We start from the raw sequence: 22,833 nt of genomic DNA, 5'->3' as shown, positions 1-22,833 counted from the left end.
TGTTTGATGTTCGAAGTATCACAACATAACCGTCCAGAGATGAGTACTTTTGTTTTGATTTCGTACTTGTTTCGCCCGCTGTAACACGTGAAAAAATGTGGAAAGGTGCAAACATTTAATGAAACTGTCAGTCAGTAACAGGGACGCGCATTAAAAGCCATACACAAAGCACGAGTGGATGTTTCTTTTTTCACGTCATAACTAACTTACCATGTCAGACAGTGAAGACGAACCGCAATTATCGGCACATGCATTAGCTGCACTGCAAGAATTCTACACGGAACAAGCTGTGAAGGAAGCAGAAGTACAAGATGTTCTGCGAACAAACAAAGTAGAAGAACTGAAACTCGATGAAAACTGGGTTAGTTTTCTTTAACACTTAATAACATTTATTTCAAGTTCCACACTTATTTTTAAAAAGTCCTATCATGTTGTAGGCCTCAGTTAAGCTGTGATATGTTTGAACCCTGCCTCGTAAGTGACAATTTTCCAACAACACTTGCCATGTGAAAACGACAAAGGCGTCAAATTCAGTTGTAATGCCTAGCCTTGATGGCACAGTAGGTTCAATCCCCAGATCTGTCCTGTCAAACATGAAAATCTCGTTTTATACACACACCTTTCTTCGTGTTTACATTTTTCTCCGTCTTGGTATTCATATTACACGTATTTTCAGTGTGTCTGTTTTTCAGTTGCTTGATCACTTTCATATACAAGATGTCCCGGGATGAATGGGCAATATAGAGGGATGATGATGGGGATGATCATTCGATCCATTACAGTGTAAGAAACATAGGCTCCATCGACTGAGCACAATGTAGGGAGACAGGCGTGTGCATGTGAGTGAGTGAGTGAGTGAGTGAGCGAGCGAGCAAATGTGTGTGCGTTTGTGTGCGTTTTTTTCCCTATATGCTTGTAAAAGGAAGTGCAGCCCGAAAGTTAGCCAAGCTCTGTATCTCTTGTTTGTGTGCCTATCAATGATACTGCGCTTCTGCCTTTCAGTGAGGTGTCTCCGTTATTCCTAAATAATTTGTATTTGAAATGTGCTGTGTTTGCAGAGGGTGTGTTGTATTATGTGGTGGTATGCTCTATTCATGGTATGTTTATGTTTGTAAGTGTTGTTAGTGTTATTGGATTCTGTGTGTGCTGTTTATAATAGTAATATTGGAAGAATTTGTGGTGCTTTTAGCCAGTTGTTTTGGTGTTGGCAGTTATGGACAATAGATTCATTTTCGGATTTGGAATTATTAGTGTGATGCGTTGTTTATGTTTGGAGATTTAATTTTATGTTTTTTTAGTTATGGAAGTGACTATAAAGTTCACAAGTAGGTGCCTGTATGTCACAGTGGCAGACAGCATATTGAGGACGACTAAAATCCTAAAGTTGTTCAGTTTAATTGCCGAGTATCTGAAGTGCTATGATAGTGGAGAAGGTATGAGAGTGGCCATAGCGGCTGTATCTCAGACCTGGCACCAGTGTATGTGGAATTTCTATGCAACAACATTGGCGTTTTATGCGGAGAGTTTCCTGGTTTGAAAAGTGTAGGCTTACCATTCGAGAGACTGTATTGACGGCACATAGATTTGTGTGTCAGCTGACATTTGTTGGTAAATATGTTTTTATAGTTTTATTTTTTTTATTGTAGTGTGTATGGTATTTGTGTTTATGTGTACAATTATATGTTTCTTGTAGATCAAAATTGGTGTTATGCAGTTTTGTAGGAATTTTGTGATTGTGTTGTTGGTTGTTTGTAATTATGTTGTATTGTGCGTAATAAGTATGGAGTTTGTTTTACCTCTGTTGGTGAGGTTAAGTTTTTGATGTTAGTTATATGACTGAGTTTTCGTTTTATGATACTTTGAACAGGTCGACCGAAGTTGATATCACCCTTGTTAATTTTTACAATTATTTGCTGTGTGTATCAGTCTCACTTTTGTCACAGACAGGCATAGTAAAAGAGAGTGCTAAACATTTAAGCTTTTGGATAAAATAATCCTTCTGAAATAGAAAACAAACACACAATTGTAACTCACACAGCACATGGCCACTGTCTCTGGGCAGGGGGCCCAACTGCGACTGGAATCTGCTTGGGTGAGTGTAAGGAGAAGGCATGAGGAGGGGAGGGGGGTAGGTGACTTGAGAGACAAGGCATAGGTGATCTGTTTCTGGACATGATGGGAGGTGATTTCAGTCTGTGAAGGCCTCAGTGAGACTCGTGACATATGTGGAGTGGGACTGCACATCACTACAAGTGGAATGACCTTGAGTGGCTTGGCTGTGTTGAAGGGACTTATTGGTGTGGGATGGATAACAGCTGTTGAAGTGGAGATAGATTTGATGTGTATGGAGATAGTGATGTAGCTATCCTTAAGGTGGTGGTCAACATCAAGGAAAGTGATTAGTTGGGTTGATGAGAACCGTGTTAAATGAATAGGGGATAAGGTTCTTTCAGATTGCTGGTATGGCATCCTCACCCTTGGTCCAGATCATGAAGATATCAACAATGAATCTAAACCGTGTTAGGGGTTTGGCATTTAGGGTGGTTAGAATGGATTCCTCTAGATTCCAAACGAATAGATTGCCGTGCAGATGCCCATTGTCATACCTCGTATTTGTTTGTATGTGATGCTTTCAAAGAAGTAGCATTTGTGCCTTAGGGTATAGGTGGTCATGGTGACCAGCAAGGAGGCTGTATGCTTGGAGTCAGCTGGGTGTTGGAAAAGGTAGTGTTCAGTAGCAGCAATTTCATGAGCATTGGGGCTGTTAGTATAGATGGAGGTGGCATCGACAGTGATGAGCCGGGCATCATATGGTAAAGGAACAGGAACTGTGGAAACTCGATGGAGGAAATGGTTGGTGTCTTTTAGGTAGGAGGGTAGCTTATGGGTAATAGGCTGAAGGTGTTGGTTCACAAGAACAGAGATTCTCTCTGAGGGGCACAGTAACCGACCACTATGGTTGATCTGGCTGATTGGGTTTATGGAGTTCAGGTAGTATGTAGGAGGTAGGAGTGCAGTGGGGGGTGTGGGGAGAGAGAGAGAGAGAGAGAGAGAGAGAGAGAGAAAAACTGACTTAGAGGGGAGTTCACAAATGAGCACTCCTCTTGGGACTCAGTACCACCCAAGACTGGAGAAACTGAAGCACATTCTCTGCCCTGAAACGAGGAATATCCTTTCCACTATACTCTCGAACCCTCTCTGCGGTGGTATTCCAACCGACCTTCAAATCTACAGAAAATCCTTATCCTCCATACTGTACCTCTGCTCCCAACCCCTTGCCTCATGGCTCATATCCCTGTGATAGACCTAGATGCAACGCTTGCATCATACATCCTCCCATTGCTACCTACTCCAGTCCTGTCACAGGCATCTCCTACCCCATCAAAAGCAGGGCTACCTGTGAAAGCAGCCACATGCTCTACAAATTAAGCTGCAACCATTATGACACTTCATGTATGAGTATGATGACTAACAAGTCGTCTGTCCCGCATGAATGGCCAGTGCCAAACTGTGACCAAGAGAGAGCTGGACCACCCATTTGCTGAATGTGCTGTCCAACATGGTCGGCTTCACTCCAGTGACTGCTTCAAAGCCTTTGCCTTCTGGACCCTTCCTACCAATACCAACTTCCCTGAATTCCACAAGGGGGTACTTTGCTTACAACATATCCTTCATCCCCCTAACCTCTAAGGCCTTCCAATGGCACAGCCTTCACTCGTACCTGTCCTCCACATATCTTATCACTTTTGCTGTTTCCACTCCAGCACTACAGATGCCTTTTATCCCACCAGTGCTCCTACTAGTCTTTTCCCCTTTTCCGATGCAGTTGAAATCTGGAGACGGGCTCCAGTGCCCGGAGACAGTGGTCATGTGTATGTGAGTTGTGCTTGTATGAGTGTGTGCTTGTGTTTTTTCTGTTTCGGAAGAAAATTTTTCATGTCCGAAAGCTGAAACGTTACTCCATCTTTTTCATAGTGCCTGTTTGTGGCACAGCATCTTCTGTACGTGGCAAGTAGCAATCCATTGTTTTCATTTTATCGTTATTCCATCCTGGACTTTAGATTGTTTGATTTGCTTTTTGGCATTTTGTAATGCAATCTGTTTTAGTATTTTTGTAGTAGTATTGGTCTACAAGTTGAGCTATATAGCTCAGTCAATGTTTTTGATACCTGTTACAGCAGGGATGCACAGACTGTGGCCACATGTGGCTGGCTCCACCATTGATCATATGGTGGCCTGTACCTCATTGCTCACTCTTGCAACTTTTTTTTTCCTGACTCTAACATCAAAGCCAGTCGTGAAATTAATGGTGTGCCATGTTTCAAATTAAACTGTGTAGATAATGTTTCTGTAAAATTACAGTGCTGCAGTTCTTTTTGTTAAATAAAATGAATATTTGCGAAACAAATGGTGTGATGTTATTATTTACAAGGTATTTTTTTTTTCTTTTTCTTGCACCCCTTAACTAGCCACAGCGATGGATTTGCAGTCTGCAATACTGGCAAGTCAGTACACCCCTGAATTACAGTTTATGTGATTTTATACCCACTTTTTGCTGATTTGAAACTACTGTTTTGTCTTGTTTTTCATTGTTGCATTTTCTTTACTTTATTATTAATGTCATTTTGTGGATCTTTCCCACAGTAGTCTTGTTAGCTTCAGTGTTTATTATTAAGAATGTGTGTGATTTGCCACCTTGAAACAATGTTTTTGTTGCATCTTGGGGTTTTGAGTGATATCATTGATCAAGGCTGACAGGTGGTATCAAAACCCTGGTTATCCATTAATGCAGTATATAGATTAAGTTTCTATGAATTGGTTGTCTTTTGTTATGTATACCTTGACTCATTCCACACCCAGGGAGGTTCTCCTCCTTGATGAGATTTACATAACACTAATTAATTAATGTATATCATTAGTATTGGCTGACCCGGATGTAGAGAGGTGCCTGACATTGCTTGTAAACAACACCAGTAAAACACTTTAAGCGTGTGACAGTATACAAAATTACACTTAAAAAACTCATTCATGCAGGAGGATTATAAGACATATCGTTGCTTGACCGTCACACAGACTCCCGTATTGAGGCATCCCTGGTGTTGAGCAGAAACTGAAAGAGTTGAAAAGAGTAAGTCATCAGGTCTGGCTGGGATCCCATTTCAGTTTTACACAGAGAAACCCTTCAGCATTGGCAACTTATTTAGCTTGCATCTATCGTTTCTGTCACACCCAGTGTAAAGTTTCAAGTAACGGGAAAGAAGTGCAGGTGACTCCAGTTTCAAAAGGATAGAAGAATAGAGCCACAAAATACAAGGACTATTCAGAAAGTAGGGAACATTTCCACCTGGCACCACTAGGCGTGCACCGATCGCATATATGTGCGTGCTTGACAGTTCAGTCAGCATCCGTCCATGACAGTGAGAATGTCTCTGTGCATCTGTTTTATTTTATTTTTTTTTTTTTTTCGATATTTGAATTTGAAGTGTGCGCTGCAATCCAAAATCCCACCAGTTGTGAGGTGCGGTCTGTGATATGGTTTTTGTCGGCAAAAAAACCTAAAACCTATAGAAATTTATCGTGAACTGTGCGAAGTGTACGGAAACAATGTAATGAGTGAATGTTCCATTCGGAAATGGAGCATTCGGTTTAAAAATGGCCGAACCAACGTTCATGATGAAGAGTGGACACTCGAGCATTGTGACCGACGATCTTGTCACTGAAGTTGATGTAACGATTCGTAAAAACTGTCACTTCACAATAACGGTGCTTTAACTTTCTTTTCCACAAGTTTTATGGACTTTGTTGTTTGAAATTGTCACTCAAAAGCTAGGCTACCACAAATTTCGTGCTTGATGGATGCCCAAAATGCTTACAGAGCCCCATAAAGAACAGCGAATGGGGGCAATGCTGACTTTTCTAGAGGCCTACCACAAACATTACTGGATCAGGTCATAACCGGTGATGAGACTTGGGTGAAACGTGTCAATTGTGAGACAAAATTACAGCCTATGGAGTGGGGGCACACAAGGTCCCCCCAAAAACCAAGAAAATGTTTGCAAACCTTGTGAGCAAGGAAGTTGATGGCGACAGTGTTTTGGGATAGGCAAGGTTGATTTTCTCAAACAGTAGTATGTCAGTCACAAATGTATTTCTTGAACTTAGTTCTTTAATTTTTAAAGCCAAAACATTGCCTACTTTCTGAATAGCCATCGTATGTAGACTAATATCATGAACATCAGTTTGCTGAGTGTAGTCTTAAGTTTGAATGTAATAAATGTCCTCGAGATAGAAAAGCTTCTGTCCACAAATTAGCACAGATTTAGAAAGCATCACTTTTGACAAAAGTCAGCTTGCACTGTTTCCACATGATATTCTGCAAACCATGGATGAAGGACAACAGACAGATAACATATTCCTAGACTTCCAGAAAGCAGTTGACACAGTGCCCCACTGCAGACTGTTAACAAAAGCTGGGGCATTTTGAATGGGTTCTCAAGTGAGTGAGTGGCATGGAGATTTCTTAAGCAAAAGAACCCGTTACATTGTCCCGGATGGTGAGTGTTCGTAAGAGACAAGAATGTCATCAGCAGTGCCCCACAAAAGTGTGATAGGACTCCTCGTACAAAAGTAAATGACCTGATGGATAGGTTGAGCAACAATCTGCGACTGTTTGCTGATGACACTTTAGTGTGCAGGAAAGTCTACCCACTGAGTGACTGAAGGAAGATACAGATTGACTTGGGGAGAATTCCTGTTTAGTGTGGTGAATGGCAGCTTGCTCTAAATTTGGAAATATGTAAGTTAATGCAGATGAGGAAGAAAAATAATCCTGTAAAGTTCGAATACAATATTAATGTTGTGCTCCTTGACACAGTCATGTCAATTAAATATCTAGGTATAACGTTGCAGAGTGATATGAAATAGAATGAGCACGTAAGAGTGGTAGTAGGGAAGGGGAATAGTCGACTTCGGTTTATTGGGGGAAATCTAGGAAATTGTAGCTCATCGAAAAAGGAGACCTCATTAATATAATAGTGCAGCCATTCTTGAGTACTGCTTAAGTGTTTAGGATCCAAACCATTTCAGATTAAAGGAAAACATTGAAGCAAGTCAGGGGCATGCTGCTGTATTTGTGACTGGTAGGTTCGATAAAACACGCGAGTATTACAGAGATGGTCTGAGAAGTTTAGAGTATTACAGAGATGGTCTGAGAAGTTAATGTTCTGTTTGTGAAAGACTATTGAGAACCAGCATTTGTGGTTGACTGCAGTATGATTCTACTGCCAACAACGTTAATTGTACGTAAGGACCATGAAGACAAGGTAAGGAAAACTAGGGCTCATATAGAGACGTATGGACAATCATTTTTCTCTCGCTGCATTTGTGAATGGAATAGAGAAGAGAATGACTTGTTGTGGTAGAAGGTCCCCTCTGGCATGCACAGTGTGGAGGCTTGCAGAGTATGTTTATGGTGGTTGTAGGTGAAAATATCTGGAGCAACTCTGTGACAGGACAAGAGAGTGCAGAATTTTACAATCTCATTACAGGTAAGGAGAGTTAAAAGAAGAATTAAATAAGAAAAAAAAACTTAAATAAAAACTATTAAATATCATAAAAATAAAAAATTGCATTATCAGAAGTGAGAAGACAAAAACAAGATGACCAAAATAATTAAAATCAGGATGTATGTTTTATTAGAGAGGAACAGGGTGGGTGGATGCTGTATAAAAAACAAGAAAATCAGTAGTAATATTACATACAAGATATATTTTTTAAGTAATTACCTTCTTAAAATATATAAAAGCAACAACAACTTTATTTTTACATTTTTTGTTGATGAGTTTATTAACTTTGGTTTAATAATTTTAGCAAATGACCTATAGGTACCACTAAGTGTAATAGCTTTTCAGTACTCAGAAATATGTTTTTTTGTGAAAAATCATGTCTTTGACGGGTTTAATGCCTTCCTCCATGTCTTCAAACTTTGAATTATCTGATCTTTCAAGAGGTCTCCTGTTCCTTCTTTACTTTTGGCCAGAATGACTACATCTATGTAAATAACCATTGGTATCAACTTACCTTGCTCTTTCCTCCTCCTTACAGCACTTTCTCTTACTCTCTCCCTCCTTCCCCCTCCCCCCCTCCCCCCCCCTCCTCCCTCCTTTTTCTTTTGCATGATAGTTAAAAACAATGGTGATAAGTTATGATTCTGACTCACATCCTTCTTCATATAGACTTTTATTTCTTGATCAGCCTCACATATTGCTTTTACTGAGCTGCTGTAGATTACTTATTCTTCACTTTATTTTTACCTTGTGTTTGAGGATTAATGACGTCTTATTTCACCTTACATTGTTGACCATTTTCTCTAGGTCCACAAATAAAAGTCGTAACTGCTTTTCATCAACATTTTCCTTTTCAAACTTTTTGACAAAGCACTGTTCTTTTGCTGAACTTCAGAGAATGTATGAATTGTCGACTAATGTCTTGCATTAACTGCTAGCGAAATCTTTAGATAGTGTAAATGTTGGAATATTAAAGTTGTAGTTTACTCTTACTGAATGATCTTTCTTGATTGTTATTCTTCTCCTCTTACAGCAATTAAGTCAGTTCTGGTATGATGATGAAACCACTAGTATCTTGGCAGGAGCAGCAGTGAAGGCAGCTGGTGAGAGTGGAAAAATTGCTTTGATTTCCTGTCCAACACTATTTCCCATGATCAAGAAGACCCATAGATCAGTTGGTAAGACATTTGTGCAAGCAGATAGTGTGAAGTCTGAAATTAGCAATAACGACAACTTAGTAGTTGATCAGTCTGGAGCTGACACTAATAGAACTGTTGAAATAAAGGTAAGATAAGAGAAATGATTAATTTTAGGGAGGTTCCTGTAGTAGTGCAGAAAGAAAAACACTTACTCAGGACCTTGTGGTACACGGAGTACCTTATTTATTAAGAATATGCAGCTGTTAGGAGATTTTTGTTATCTGTTTTTGTGTGTGGCAAGTGTTCAGGGGACCCCTGCTTGTCTTCAAGGTGGGGTGGTTGGAGCCACAGAATAAGTGTGTAACAATAAGGCTTGACATCAGCACAAAACAGAAGAAGACCTTTGAAATGTCATTCTAATATAAAAACTTGAGGTGGATATTCATATAATGTTCTCTATCTTGTAAAGTATTGAATGGATAAAGATTTTATATCTTACTGAACAACATATGAAATTTGTTACACAAAAAGTGCTTTGTATATTACTTTAATAAAGTTCAGTGTAGGTTGAAGCATATCACTTTCAGTATAATGAAGACTGCATCACACACACACACACACATTTTTAAAGGGGAATGATACATAACAGGTGCAGTAAAGATACTCAGTTTTTTTAAACAGTTCTTTACAAGCAGCCCAACTTCAAATTCTGATTATTATTGTTATTATTATTATTATTATTATTATGGCCCTTTTCTACGGTTTAAAAATTGTGTCCTTGTTTTATGCCTTCAATTCCCAGAAAAGAATCCTATAGCTAAGAAAAGAAAAGAGTAGTATATCACAACAAGACTTCGGGTCTTACAAACTGGTGATTCAGCTCTAAGAGTGAAACATGCTGATGACATTATTGTACCTGGACCTTTGTGTTTATTCCATGCTAATCAATATTCATCTGTAAAAACTTTGTGTTTGCTACACGATCTATAGATTTATCATCTACGCTTAATGTGACAGAATTGCTTTCCCTTGTTATGATGAAATGCATACTATTTGTTTCTTTTCTGTGCATTGTTAATTTATTATGTAGGCTACTGCCCACTTGCAAAAAATTCTTGAGGGTTTCATTTCCTTTCTGTAATAGGAGTTCTCATGTTTTATCAGTGGCTGTGTCACTGCTGTCATTAGCAAAGAGAATTTTTTCTCTGTGTCTTGTACTGTCTGGAAAGCCATTATTGGATCCTGTACACTACTATAAGGAACATGTGTGTTTATGTGTTTCTTTGTTTTACTAAAAATTTATCATCAGCAGACATGTGAACGTATAGCAACCTGTTTTCCAAGTGAGACTGAAACCATTTGTTGCCTATTCCTCTGACATCTAGTGCTTTTAGCTTATTAGTAGTATTTTATGTTTAGCAGTGTCAAAAACTGTGGACAAGTCCAAGAGTGCATCTGTAACACAGTCATCCTTGTCAAGAGATTCAAGTACCACTTCTACGAACTCTGTAATGTCTGATATTCTAAGTTTCCCACTTTGGAAACCAAACGTGCTTTGCTAAAAATTTTGTCTTTCGTCACATAACAGATTAGTCTGTTATGACTGATTTAACTATTTTGAGAATACTGACAATAGTGAAACTGTTCTGCAGTTTTCTGTACTTTCTACATTACCTTCCTTTAGTAACACCACAACTCATGTGTGCTTTAGATACTCTGGAAAAATATGAGGTGTGATCAAAAAGTATTGTGAAATTTTGTTTTTCTTAAACAATATGTATTCATCAACAACAACTTAGTCCCCTTCAGATATAATAAACTTGTGCAGTCACTTTTTCCTTTCTTGAAAGCACGTCTATAACTCACATTTCATTATGATGTTCAGCTCCTTTGGCAATTCTGTTTTTATTGTATCAGTGATAGCCAAACGACGTTCTTTCATGGTTTTCTTCAGCCTCAGGAATAGAAAGAAGTTGCTGGGGGCCATGTTCGATGAATGTGGTGGCTGAAGCACCATAACGGTTTTGTTTTTAGGCAAAGTAACACACAACCATTGAGGTGTGAATGGGAGCATTATCGTGATGTAATTTCCATGAGTGGTTTCGCCCCATTTCTGGTTGTTTTCTACAAATTGCTTCATCCAAACAGTGCGTAACATCCAGATAGCATTCCTTTTTGACCATAAGACAGAAACTCATGATGTATTATCCCATTGTAATTGAAGAAAACAGTGAGAAGAACCTTTTGATGTGATGAAACTTGTCAAATGCTCCTTGGGATGAATGATGTGTACACAACATTGTTTATGGTCAAAATTCAACAATTTAAGAACAAACTTTGAGGCTACACATTTAATGCCCAAAACATCTGAAAAATTGCTTGCCATGAGCTAAGGAATATACCAACATCATCAGCAACCTCTCCAACAGGGATTTGATGATTTTTCCAGAACCATTGTCCTTACTTCTTCCACATTGTCATAAGTAATTGATGTGCTGGGGGTCCATTTGCTGTCTTCAACATCTTCTTGATCCACTTTGAAACGTTCAAACACTTGTAAACTTTTGTTTTACTCTTAGTAGATTCACCAACGGCCACAGTCAACATTTCAATTGCAGTGATGCACTTCATTCCATTTTTCAAGCAAAATTTGATGCAGATTCTTTAATCCATCTTTTTCGAATGTAAAAATTCACTTAGCACTCGAAAACATCTATAAACTTTTTGACCCATCAGAAATAAACGAAATATTCAAAATTCCTCTTACTTTTTGATCACACCTGATACCTGAACTAAAGGACTCATTTATTGTGTTTGATAACGGTGTTTGTATGCTGTCTGTACATGTCTCCAGAACAGAGACTAGACCATTCTCCATGCCTACTGTCTTTTTATTTTTTACTTTATGAAGTATCTTTATGACTTCATGCTCTTTTGTAGGCAACATCATCATTGTGCTTGCAGTGTAATTCATTGTCAGTGCTACATATGTTTTAGGAACATACATACAAAATTTTCCAACTGTAGAGGGTTTTCTGCTACTCAGCCCTCATCTTTGATTTGTTTGTTGTTATATGTGTCTGCCTTTTCCAGTTTCATGTATTATGAAATCCCGTACTACTTTGCTTTTATTATATGCATTACATGTTATTTTTGTCATTGGATGGTTTTTTTTCTGCATCAAGTATCCTCCTGTGAATCTTTTTTTACCTATGATAGTCATCCAAGATCTGTGGATTAGTGCAGTGCTTTTGTAAACAACTGAGAAATTATATGCGTAGGAGGACTTTATAATACCCCATAGTTATCCATTAGTTTCCATATCTGCTATTGAAATGGTTACTTTTGAAAATGTTTCCTCTGAATTAATTTAAACTATATGCAGAATTTAGCATAGTACATTGTTTTCCTCTCCTGCGCTAACCTTCTTGTCTCAGAGTAGCTGTTGCTACCTACATCCCCAATTATTTACTGGATGTGCTCCTATCTCAGTCTTCCTCTACAGTCTTTACCCTCTACAGTTCCCTGTAGTACCATCTTAACAGATGTCCTGTTATCCTGTCCCTTCTTCATGTCAGTGTTTCCCATATATTCCTTTTCTTGCCGATTCTGCAGAGAACCCCTCATTCCTTACCTTATCAGTCTCATGGGTTATTGTGCTGCCTAGTTAGCAGAATATAATGAATATAATTCATATACTTTGTGATCACCAGTCCTGATGTTAAGTGTCTCGCTGTTCTCATTTCTGCTATTTCTCATTACTTTCATCTGCCTTCAGTATAGTCTCAGTCCATATTCTGTACTCATTAGACTGCTCATTCCATTCAGCACATCTTGTAATTCTTCTTCACTTTCACTGAAGATAGCAATGTCATCAGCAAATATTATCATTGATATCCTTTCATCTTGAATTTGAATCACATTCATGAACCTTTCTTTTATTTCCATCATTGCATCTTCGATGTACAGATTGAACAGTAGGTACAAAAACTACATCCCTCTCTTATACCCCTTTATTCCGAGCACTTTGTTCTTGGTCATCCAGCCTTATTGTTCTCCTTTGGTTCTTATACATTTTGTGTATTACCCGTCTTCCTCTATAGCTTATCATATTTTTCTTTTCTTAGAACTTCAAACATCTTGCACCATTTGACATTGTTGACTGCTTTTTCCAGGTCAATAAATCCAATGATCATGTCTTAATTTTTCTTCAGTCTTATTTCCATTATCAAATGCAACATCAGAACTGCATCTCTGGTGGCTTTGCCTTTCCTAATGCCAAACTGATCATCATCTAACAGGTCCTCAATTTTCTTTTCTACACTTTGTATATTATTCTTTTCAGACACTTGGATGCATGAGCAGTTAAGCTGATTGGGCAATAATTCCCACACTTTACAGCTCATGCTATCTTCAGAATTGTGTGAGTGATGTTTTTCCAAATGTTTGATGAAGTATTGCCGGTCTCATACATTCCAACATTAATAGTCTTTTTGTTGCCACTTCCCCAATTATTTTAGAAATTCCCATTGAATATTATCCATCCCTTTTGCCTTATCTGATCTTAAGTCATCCAAAGCTCTCTAAAAATTCTGCTTCTAATACTAGATCTCCTATCTCTTTCCTGCCGACTCCTCTTTCTTCTTCAATCATGTAATCAGACAGGTCCCCCCAATCATAGAGGCCTTCAGTGTACTCTTTCCATCTACCCATTCCCTCACCTGCATCTAACAGTGGAATTCTCATATGTTACCACCCTTATTTTCCATACACACTTCACGGATGCCCCAGAAGAAGTATGTATTTTGCATTCTGAGAAGATAGTTCTGTAGGCATGCAAATTTGTTGGTTTACCAAGCCTGTCTTTATCTTTATAATCTGACAGTGATGATAAACCACAATATTTTACAAATGCTTTAAAATTTTTTCAGTTGGTTTCTGTAAGTAGAGGGTCTAAGACTGATGCTGAAATTTTTTTTTTACCCTAGAAGCATGTTTACTATTTACGACAAGCCTAAAGAGTGCAAAATGTTCAGGAAGTCATTATTAGTTTCACACTAACAGCTTTGTTAATATTCACGTTTCCAGTATTAATATGTTAGTTTTGGTGGTTGAGAGCCTTTCCAGGACTTCGGTTAACGTGTTGAAGAAAGTCTCTCCACATTGCCACCAGGTGAGTGGTACATGCACAAAATATTAGCTTCTAATGGATGTCTAGCTTTGTTAGTTCTACAGACACCATTTCAATTTTTTGCCTTATTTTTCTCAAATATTTGCTCTAGTCTTTTGTTTTGCTTTGGTTGTACAAAAACCAGTTAGTTTTTGCGTACTGTCTGTTAGCGTTCTTGTCAGTGCTGCACCAAATAGCCTTAGTTTGGTGACTTTTTTTCTATTTTGTTTATAATTAAAAGTATTTATGCCTTCCTACTAACCTACTTTGTCAGTTCTTCAAGTGTGTGTTCTTCTTTTTGCAGTGAAGCTGTTTGAGTATGATCGACGATTTGCATTATATGGGGATGACTATATTTTTTATGATTACAAGTCTCCATTACAAATTCCAGAATCATTTCAGCATTATTTTGATGTCATTGTTGCTGATCCACCTTTCTTGTCAGATGAATGCTTATCTAAAACTTGTGAGACAGTTAAGTTTTTGACAAGGAGTAAAATAATTCTGTGCACTGGTATGTATCAACAGTGATTTGTCATTTGTTGTTTAAGTTCAGTTATAGAACCATGTAACTTATCCATTTTCTTATGCATACAGAACTATTATGCAGGTTTTAAGATCTTCAGTACATGCAACTGCTTCACACTGTACAACTGCTATTAAAAGTGAATGCAACCACATTAGAAAGAACCACATTGAATAAGTATTCGATGTTACACTTATCCGATCAGATGGCTGATGAGTTGGGAGAAAGGTTGCTGTTCCAATAAATGTGAACAGCTGAAAGACTTAATGAGACTGGGATGATGATAACAAAGAATGAGGGAAAAAACTGTTTCTTAAATAAATTTGCAAATAAGTAGCTTTGTCTGAAAGTTACTTTACAAACCTCAGTATTACTGGGCTCCACTGTTAGGTGTTTCCAAATTTTTGTTACTAATAGAGGATATAGCAGACAAAAAAAATGCTAAACAAGCATGCAAATCAGAATGCTTAAGAGTTATTATATGAAGAATAAGGAGAAAACCCATGTAATGGAGAAATATTCAGTGATGAGTATTTTTGTGTTGCACCGTTTGAAAACAAAACTATAAAATATAGCAAGATTGGAGAGTGGTGTTTGGAACCTAACAGAAGTCATGTTTGTGAAGTAATGTGTTACTAGCGATATATTGACAAAGGAAAGTCCAAGTAGGAAAATCACCAATGTAGGAAAATTATCTAGAACAGTTAGTTGGGAACCCCACTCAAGATCGAAATATGTTGGATCTAATGGCAACAAATAGACCTGACCTCTTTGAGGATGTCCACATTGAAACTGGTATCAATGATCAAGACATGGTTGTGGCTACAATGATTACCAAAGGACAACCAGAACAAGCAGAAAAAAATATGTGTGTTCAGTAAACTGGATAATGAACTTGAAACTTCAACACAGGGCAGGGGCATGTAGAGGAATTCTGGCTCAAATTTAAAAGAATAGTTGACCATGCCCTGGATAGATATGTACCCAGTAAAATAGTTCATAATGGGAGGGAACCTCCATGGTATACAATAGCATAACTGGGTGTAATACTTTGTGAGGATATGAAATGGAACAATCAGATAGGTCCAATCATGGATAAAGGAGGTTTATTTGTAGAATACTGGGGGAAGTGCAATCAGTCTACAAAGGAGATTGCTTACAAATAACTCGTGCGACCATTTATAGAATATTGCCAGAGTATGTGGGACATGTGCCAGAATGTATGCAGAGAAGGGCACCCACGTATGGTCACAGTTTTGTTTAATACATAGGAGAGTGTCACAGAGACACTGAAGGAACTGAAATGGAAGTCTCTTGAAGATAGACATAAACTGTCCCGAGAAAGTTTATTAACAGAAATTCAAGAACCAGCTTTAAATGATTCTCCTAGGAATATGTTATGACCTCCTATGTATTGCTCACACGGGGATTGTGAGAATGAGGTTAGAATAATTACTGCACACACAGAGGCATTTGATCAATCATTCTCCCCGCACTCTTTACATGAATGGAACAGGAAGAAACTGTAATAACTGGTACAATAGGATGTACCCTCTACCATGCACATCATGGTGGTTTGTAGAGTGTAGATGTAAGTGTAGGAAAAGGTAGGTCCTTATTTATGATAAAGAAGACATGTTAAGTTATAGACAGGCATAATTAAAAGACACTTACATAAAGCTTTCGGCCAGAGCCTACATAAAGCTTTCAGCCACAGCTTTCAACATTAAAAAGAGGAACACACATCATTCATACACACAAACAAGCACATCTCATGCACACATCACCACAAACACCGGGAGCTTGGGTTGCCCAGCATTCTGGCTCAAGCTGCTGGAGTTGGCGGTCATGTGTGCATGAGGTGTGCTTGCTTGTGTGTATGACTGGTGAGCATTTCTCTTTTGCTGATGAAGGCTGTGGCCAAAAGCTTTATGCAAGTGTCTTTTAATTGTGTCTGTATGCAACTTAATGTGTCTTCTTTACAGTAAGTAGCAATCTATCTTTTCCTAACACTGTTAATGATATATTGAATTTACCAAGAGGGGGAAGGATGCAAGTAAGTGGGTGTGTGTAGAGTAAGAGAACCAAATGTATTAAATATGCAAAGGAAGAAAGACAAGCATTGGAATAAAAGTGGATTTTTATCTGTTTGCATCTATACATTGTTTAAATAGATTTTATCAGTACTGTGTTTGGATGGAATTTTATGGGCATTGCATCATATGCTGTACAATTCATTAGTTGTATGAACTGACATTGGAGTTTATTGTGCACCTCTATAATGTTTTTCCTCCGACCATATAAACTTGCAAATAGTGCTGGTCTTGTGAGAACTTAACTCAGTTTCTTTAGTGAATATGCGTCCCAGATGATCATTGATAGACATTGTCTCATGAATGAACTCATTTTCCTGAGTGAACTCATTTTCCTGAGTTTTGACCAGCAGTTTTCAATTTCTCCAATCAGTTGCTGAAAGTTTCATTGACACACTTTACAGCTTTAGTATACACTGTGAATTCTTATTTGAAAGTGCCATTGTCCACAGGAAACATTATGAGAGTGTAGATCTCCCTTGATGTAAAGCACTTTTCCTTGTCTTTAGCCATACATGTTACAGCATGATCTCCCCATCACAAGTAGGGTTTTATTTATTTTCTTTTTGCCTGTCTCTTTACCAAAACACTGCTATGTGCGTGGCAGAGGATACTTCCCATTGTACTGTTTATTAGGGCTCCTTCCTATTCCATTCATGCATTGATTGCAGGAAGATTGCATAAATGCCTCTCTGCATTCTGTAATTAGTCTAATCTTGTCTTCATGATGCCCAGGGAGGTGATACATAGGGGACTGCAGTGTGTTCCTAGATCCCTCACTTAAAACTGGTTCTTGAAACTTTGGAAGTAGACTTTCTTGGGATAGTTATAGAACCCAACATGTTGTCCTTGCAAGTGTTCATTAGAGACAAGGGTATCATCTGGAGTGCTCCAGGGAAGTGTGGTAGGACTGCCATTATTGTCTAGATACATAAATGGTTTAACGGGCAGGATGGGCAGCAATCTGTGGTTGTTTGCTGACGATGCTGTGGTGTATGGTAAGGTGCCGAATTTGAGTGACTGTAGGAGGATACAAAATGACCTAGACGAAATTTCTGTTTGGTGTGATGAATGGCAGCTAGCTGTAAATGTAGAAAATGTAAGTTAATGCAGACGAGTAGGAAAAACAAATCTGTAATGTTCGGGCCAGCCGCGGTGGTCGTGCGGTTCTAGGCGCTCCAGTCCGGAGCCGCACTGCTGCTACGGTCGCAGGTTCGAATCCTGCCTCGGGCATGGGTGTGTGTGCTGTCCTTAGGTTAGTTAGGTTTAAGTAGTTCTAAGTTCTAGGGGACTGATGACCACAGCAGTTGAGTCCCATAGTGCTCAGAGCCATTTTGTAATGTTCGGATACAGCATTAATAGTGTCCTGCTTGACACAGACACATTGTTTAAATAACTGGTTGTAATGTTCCAAAGCGATATGAAATGGAATGAGTGTGTGAGGGTTGTTGTAGGAAAAGTGAATGGTCAATCTCAGTTTACTGGGAGAATTCTGGGAGGGTGCGGTTCATCTTTAAAGGAGACTGCACATAGGATGTTAGTGCAACCTATTCTTGGTCACTGCTTGAGTGTTTGGGGCCCATACCTGGTTGGATTGAAGGAAGACATCGAAGCAATTCAGAGGCAGGCTGCTAGATTTGTTACTGGTAAGTTCAAACAACACGCAAGAGTTATGGAGATGCTTCGGGAACTCAAATGGGGATCACTGGAGGGCAGATGACTATTGGGAAAATTCAGAGGACCAGAATTCGAGGCTGAGTGTAGAATGATTCTGTTTTCTCCAACATACATTGTGTGTAAGGACCACAAAGATAAGATACAGGAAATTAGGGCTTATATGGAGGCATATAGACAGTTGTTTTTCTGTTGTTCTGTTTGCACATGGAATAGGAAAGGAAATTACTAGTAGTGGTACAGGGCACCCTCCATCACACACTGTAAAGTGGATTGATGTAGATGTAGACAGTTTGTGTCTATCTTCAAACATCTGCTAGTTCAGTTTCTTCAGCATTACCATGACACTGTCCTATGTGTCAAACAAACCTGTACCTTTTTTTTTCTATATCTTCAGAATCTCGTTTTTGTCCTACTTCATATGGGTCCCACACACTTAATAAATTATCTATGACAGGTTCCATAAGTGTTCTGTAAACAGTCTGTTTTGTAGACTGATGGAATTTTCCTAGTAGCCTATATGTGAACTGAAGAAGTGTGCTACCTACTTCACCTAAGGCTGAGCCTTCGTTACCATTCCGTTTCACTTATGTACAAATTGTTACACTAAGGTATTTGTATGGACTGTTATTGTTCGATAATACAGTGTTCCGCCTAGTTTAGCTCCACTGTTCGATATTCAAGCTTCGTCTTAACTATTGACAATGATGCAGATGTCTGAGCAGCCAGAGACTTCAGTCCTGTATGTTTGTGTTCTGTTATCTCTGATAAAGGCCTTGTTGGCTGAAAGCTCATTTTCCAACAGTCTTTTTGATGTACCTGTCTGCGACTCAGCATCTGCACTATACGGTGAGTTGCAACTATCCTATTCATAACATTGTTACTTTCCATCCTGGATTTTCCATTGTTGAATGATGCAGAGTGAGCTATTTTTATCTATTTCAAAGACCTATGGGCTTTTGATATTACTTAACTGTCAGTGAATGTGGTGTGCCCAACACAAAATGATTATTTGTTTATTGAAACATAGGCAATATGACTTAACAATACTTTAAGTGAGTATTTCCAAGGAAAGAGTTTAGGATGAACCATGACCTTTTTGGTGACTACAAACAGAAATGTAGCTAGGCATCTTATTACAGAAGTTGCAAGTAATGTCTTCAGCACATCCACTACTATCCATCATTGCAAGCAGTTGCAAAGATTAACAAATTGGGTATAATTATTGTAGTACGCTCATTAATGATCCAAAGGTTCAATATCATGCTAAATTCTCCTTACTACTGCAGCCGATTTTTTTAAATTCAACCAGAACTTTCCATTGCCACAGAAATAAATATTCTAGTCCGCAATTGACCATGTCTGAAACAGAAGGGAATAAAATGTTAAAACTACTTTTTGAATAGGAATAACAGAACTGGTAATAGGAGTAACAAACACACAAATAAGAAAATGCCAACTAAATCTAGCTTCTGAAATTTTTTTCTTTGGGTAAAAGTAATAACAATAAATAAGAAAAAGCAATGCCTTGTTGGAGATATTAGAAGGAGGTACAGAAATGAACACTACATAAAAATTATGCAGATCAGTCACTTGGGAGAGGGAGCCAGCAAAACAGCATTAATAATCTTTATAGAAAAAAATTACAGATATAAAAAAAATCTTTAAATTTGTCAAATAGAAAAAGTAAAGAAATTCAAATTTTTGGGAGAAATAATCCAGAAAATAGTTTTGAAAAATCTGTTATAGAGTGACGAATCCACAAGATGGAATAAGCTTATGATATTACAAAGAACATTTATAACAAAAAATAGTTATCTGAGAACCTTAAAATAAAACACTGAGCACAGTGCCTGTATGCCAATGAAGGTGTAACACTGAACTGCAAATTGGATGAACTAGAAACATTGGGGGCAACAATTGTAAGGAAAAGACTGGGTTTACTGAAAATGACAGACCCATGAAAATTAAGAAGCAATGTCAAAATAAATCAGAATTTAATAAATATAACAGAAACAATAAGAAGAGGAGAGCTGATATTCTTTGCTCATTTGTACAGCATGGATAATAATAGATTACTGAATTGATCCTCAAATATCTATGGCAGAAGAGATCTACAAGCTGTGTTAAACAGGTCAATAAAGAGTTACAAAAAACTACATAACAGAACAAGAAACAGCAGGGGCAGTTTCACAATAAAAGTCTTACAGAAGATAGTATTCCAAGACAGGGACAAAACAGACTGAGGTGATTAGAAACCAACAGTGTGAAACGATGAGAGGTACGGTTGAGGAAGATGAAGGTGGTCTTATTCTTTGGTACTATGTAGTCAGGGAGGGAAATATCAGAATTGTTACAGGAGTCTGTGGGAGATGGTTAGCAGGTAACCAGTGTATTAAGCCAAATTCAGGGCCTGTGATTTAAAGTCTCTGGTGAAGCATCTTGGTAGGGACGATCAGGTAATTTGTAATTGGAAGGGCTGGCAACAGTTATTGCCACAAAACAGATCTTGTTTACTGATAAATAGGCTTGAAACATGGACACACCACCATATGTCTGCATATTAGATACCTTCATGGTGAGTGGGAGCATGTGTTTTGAGGAAAACGTATGAAAAATAAAGTCTTTGTGGAATGGGTGCCAGTGAACAAACTTTATTGCTATTACAAACTGTGAATAATTTCCACAACAACCACAAATCCAGGAAAGCCATGATGAGATCTTTTTCAACTTACTTCACATGCCATATTTCATAATGATTCTGGATATGATTTTCAGAGTTACAGAGCCTTATTACAAATTAACCAGAATGCTGCACCTTCTTAACACTGCATTTTCTACTGCTTGCCAAAACAGTCCATCTGCCAAACATACCACAAGCTAAACTTGTTTCAGACAGATTGTTCTGTACTACAGTGTGCCTGTATTAGTTTGAGACTTAAAGTGTTATTTGACCATTGACTGCTGGGAACTTTATATTGTTCATGATGACTGCTGTCCTGTATGAATATGTTTTACAATCTTCGTGATTCAGATTCTCTATGCGAGCTGTATTTTAACATAAAGAAGCGTTGAAAAACTTTCAGTTTGAAGGCATACAATCCAGATTCGGTATGCCAACCATGCAAAATCACTTTGAGCATTGAAGTAATCATCCCACCAGCACAACAGGTTGAAGATACATGGTTGGTAAAACACTGTATCCTGCTGCATGAAGTAGTTCGTAACTGCTGGCTGTGCATCCTCACCTGACAGGAGTCGCTGACGATTCAAGACCAGAGGTGTGATAATCGTATGGGAAGAGATCAGGACTATAGGGCAAGTTCTTGAGTGCCTCCTACTTGAGTCTGCACAACTTCCGCGTTATAACATTGGCTTCCTCGATCGATCAACGTGGGATCGACATGGAATTTGGCGCACCATTCAACAATGGTTGTTTTCGGCAGACATGCTGCCCCACACACATTCTCCTTTCTCCAGTGGACATCTACCAGTGTTTGTCCATTGGCAGCCCAGAAAAGAATAACCGCACACTGTCCTGTGTGGATGCATTTGGCAATAACATTGCCTTAGTTCACATTTCAGCATTTACTGTACACATGTCAGAATGACACAAATACCTCCCTAATGTCTTGGCTTCTTATCAGTGCTTATATACCCACAAAGGTGTTGCGCTACATTGCATATAGGCTGCAGCAAGGCACTCAAACACAAACTTTTTGATTGCTCGTCATAGTAGTAGTAGTAGTAGTAGTATTAGCAGTAGTAGTAAAAAATAACACTGTGTATCAATAACATTGTCATAGTAAGTTCATAAACCTGAAATATTTGAAAAATTTTTTAGGTGCAGTTATGGAAAATCTAGCTTCAAGACTATTGGATGTAAGGAAAAGCTACTTTCAACCAAAACATAAAAACAATCTGGCAAATGAATTTTCTTGTTTTACAAACTGTGAGGAATTGCTGGACAAAGACTCTCTCAAATCTTTTATTTAATGCTGTGCAATAAAAATATTTTTTGTACTTTGTGGTTTTACATTTCCTTTGTTTCTCTCCTGCAAGCGTTCAGATTTACACTCATTTCAATACAGTTTCTCATCTCCCACATGAGATTGAGTGGTGTGTAAGTAAGAAGGTGGATGACTAAAACATTCTGCACAGCAAGGGGTTAGAGTACTTCTCAAAGTCACTAGTTTGCCCTCTGCATGCTGTCATTTCACCACTAGACAAGGACTGGGTATAACCAGATGTTTGTGTACAGCAATATCATTATTGGTTAAAGTTTCATCATTCCAATGGAAATGCTGTGCAATTAGTAAGCTGTGTAGTACTACTGCTTTTGTATACAGTGCAGTAGTTAGTTATCCTGACAACCATCTGATGGCTCTGGCATGTATGCAACAAATAGCCTCCCTGCTATTGAGGGACAGAGTTGCCAAGCAATCAGTGGCACTGACGTGATCACTCTGGAGCTTCATGATTTAACTGTTGTTTCAGTTTACAAACCACTGAACATCCAGGGACCCACTCCAGGCTTACCATTTGTACCTCTGCCATGTATATACTTCGGTGATTTCAACAGACATCACACAATCTGGGGTTATAAAAACAGTGATGAAAATGGGGAGGAACTGGTAGAATGGGCTGGAGAAGAAAAACTGATGGA

General features: G+C 38.4%; 1 protein-coding gene across 1 annotated transcript; it reads left to right on the top strand.

Moving 5' to 3' along the window:
• The first annotated feature begins 30 nt into the window (after window positions 1-30).
• Window positions 31-22,190, top strand: LOC126418358 (EEF1A lysine methyltransferase 1). Its single transcript, XM_050085186.1, has 4 exons — window positions 31-361; window positions 8,599-8,743; window positions 14,179-14,388; window positions 22,012-22,190. The coding sequence occupies exons 1-4, from the start codon at window positions 212-214 to the stop codon at window positions 22,161-22,163; spliced, it is 657 nt and encodes a 218-aa protein (XP_049941143.1). The 5' UTR covers window positions 31-211; the 3' UTR covers window positions 22,164-22,190.
• The last annotated feature ends 643 nt before the right edge of the window (window positions 22,191-22,833 follow it).

Source organism: Schistocerca serialis, chromosome 1, assembly GCF_023864345.2.
Source record: "Schistocerca serialis cubense isolate TAMUIC-IGC-003099 chromosome 1, iqSchSeri2.2, whole genome shotgun sequence".
NCBI lineage: Eukaryota > Metazoa > Arthropoda > Insecta > Orthoptera > Acrididae > Schistocerca > Schistocerca serialis.
This window is presented reverse-complemented; position numbering and strand designations above follow the sequence as displayed.

What these genes read in the sequence shown, in the direction of transcription:
- LOC126418358 (XM_050085186.1), top strand. Translation starts at nt 212, where the DNA reads ATGTCAGACAGTGAAGACGAACCGCAATTATCGGCACATGCATTAGCT. An exon ending in TGAAACTCGATGAAAACTGG is followed by an intron (nt 362 to 8,598) that starts GTTAGTTTTCTT and finishes CTCCTCTTACAG; the next exon opens with CAATTAAGTCAGTTCTGGTA. An exon ending in GAAGACCCATAGATCAGTTG is followed by an intron (nt 8,744 to 14,178) that starts GTAAGACATTTG and finishes TTCTTTTTGCAG; the next exon opens with TGAAGCTGTTTGAGTATGAT.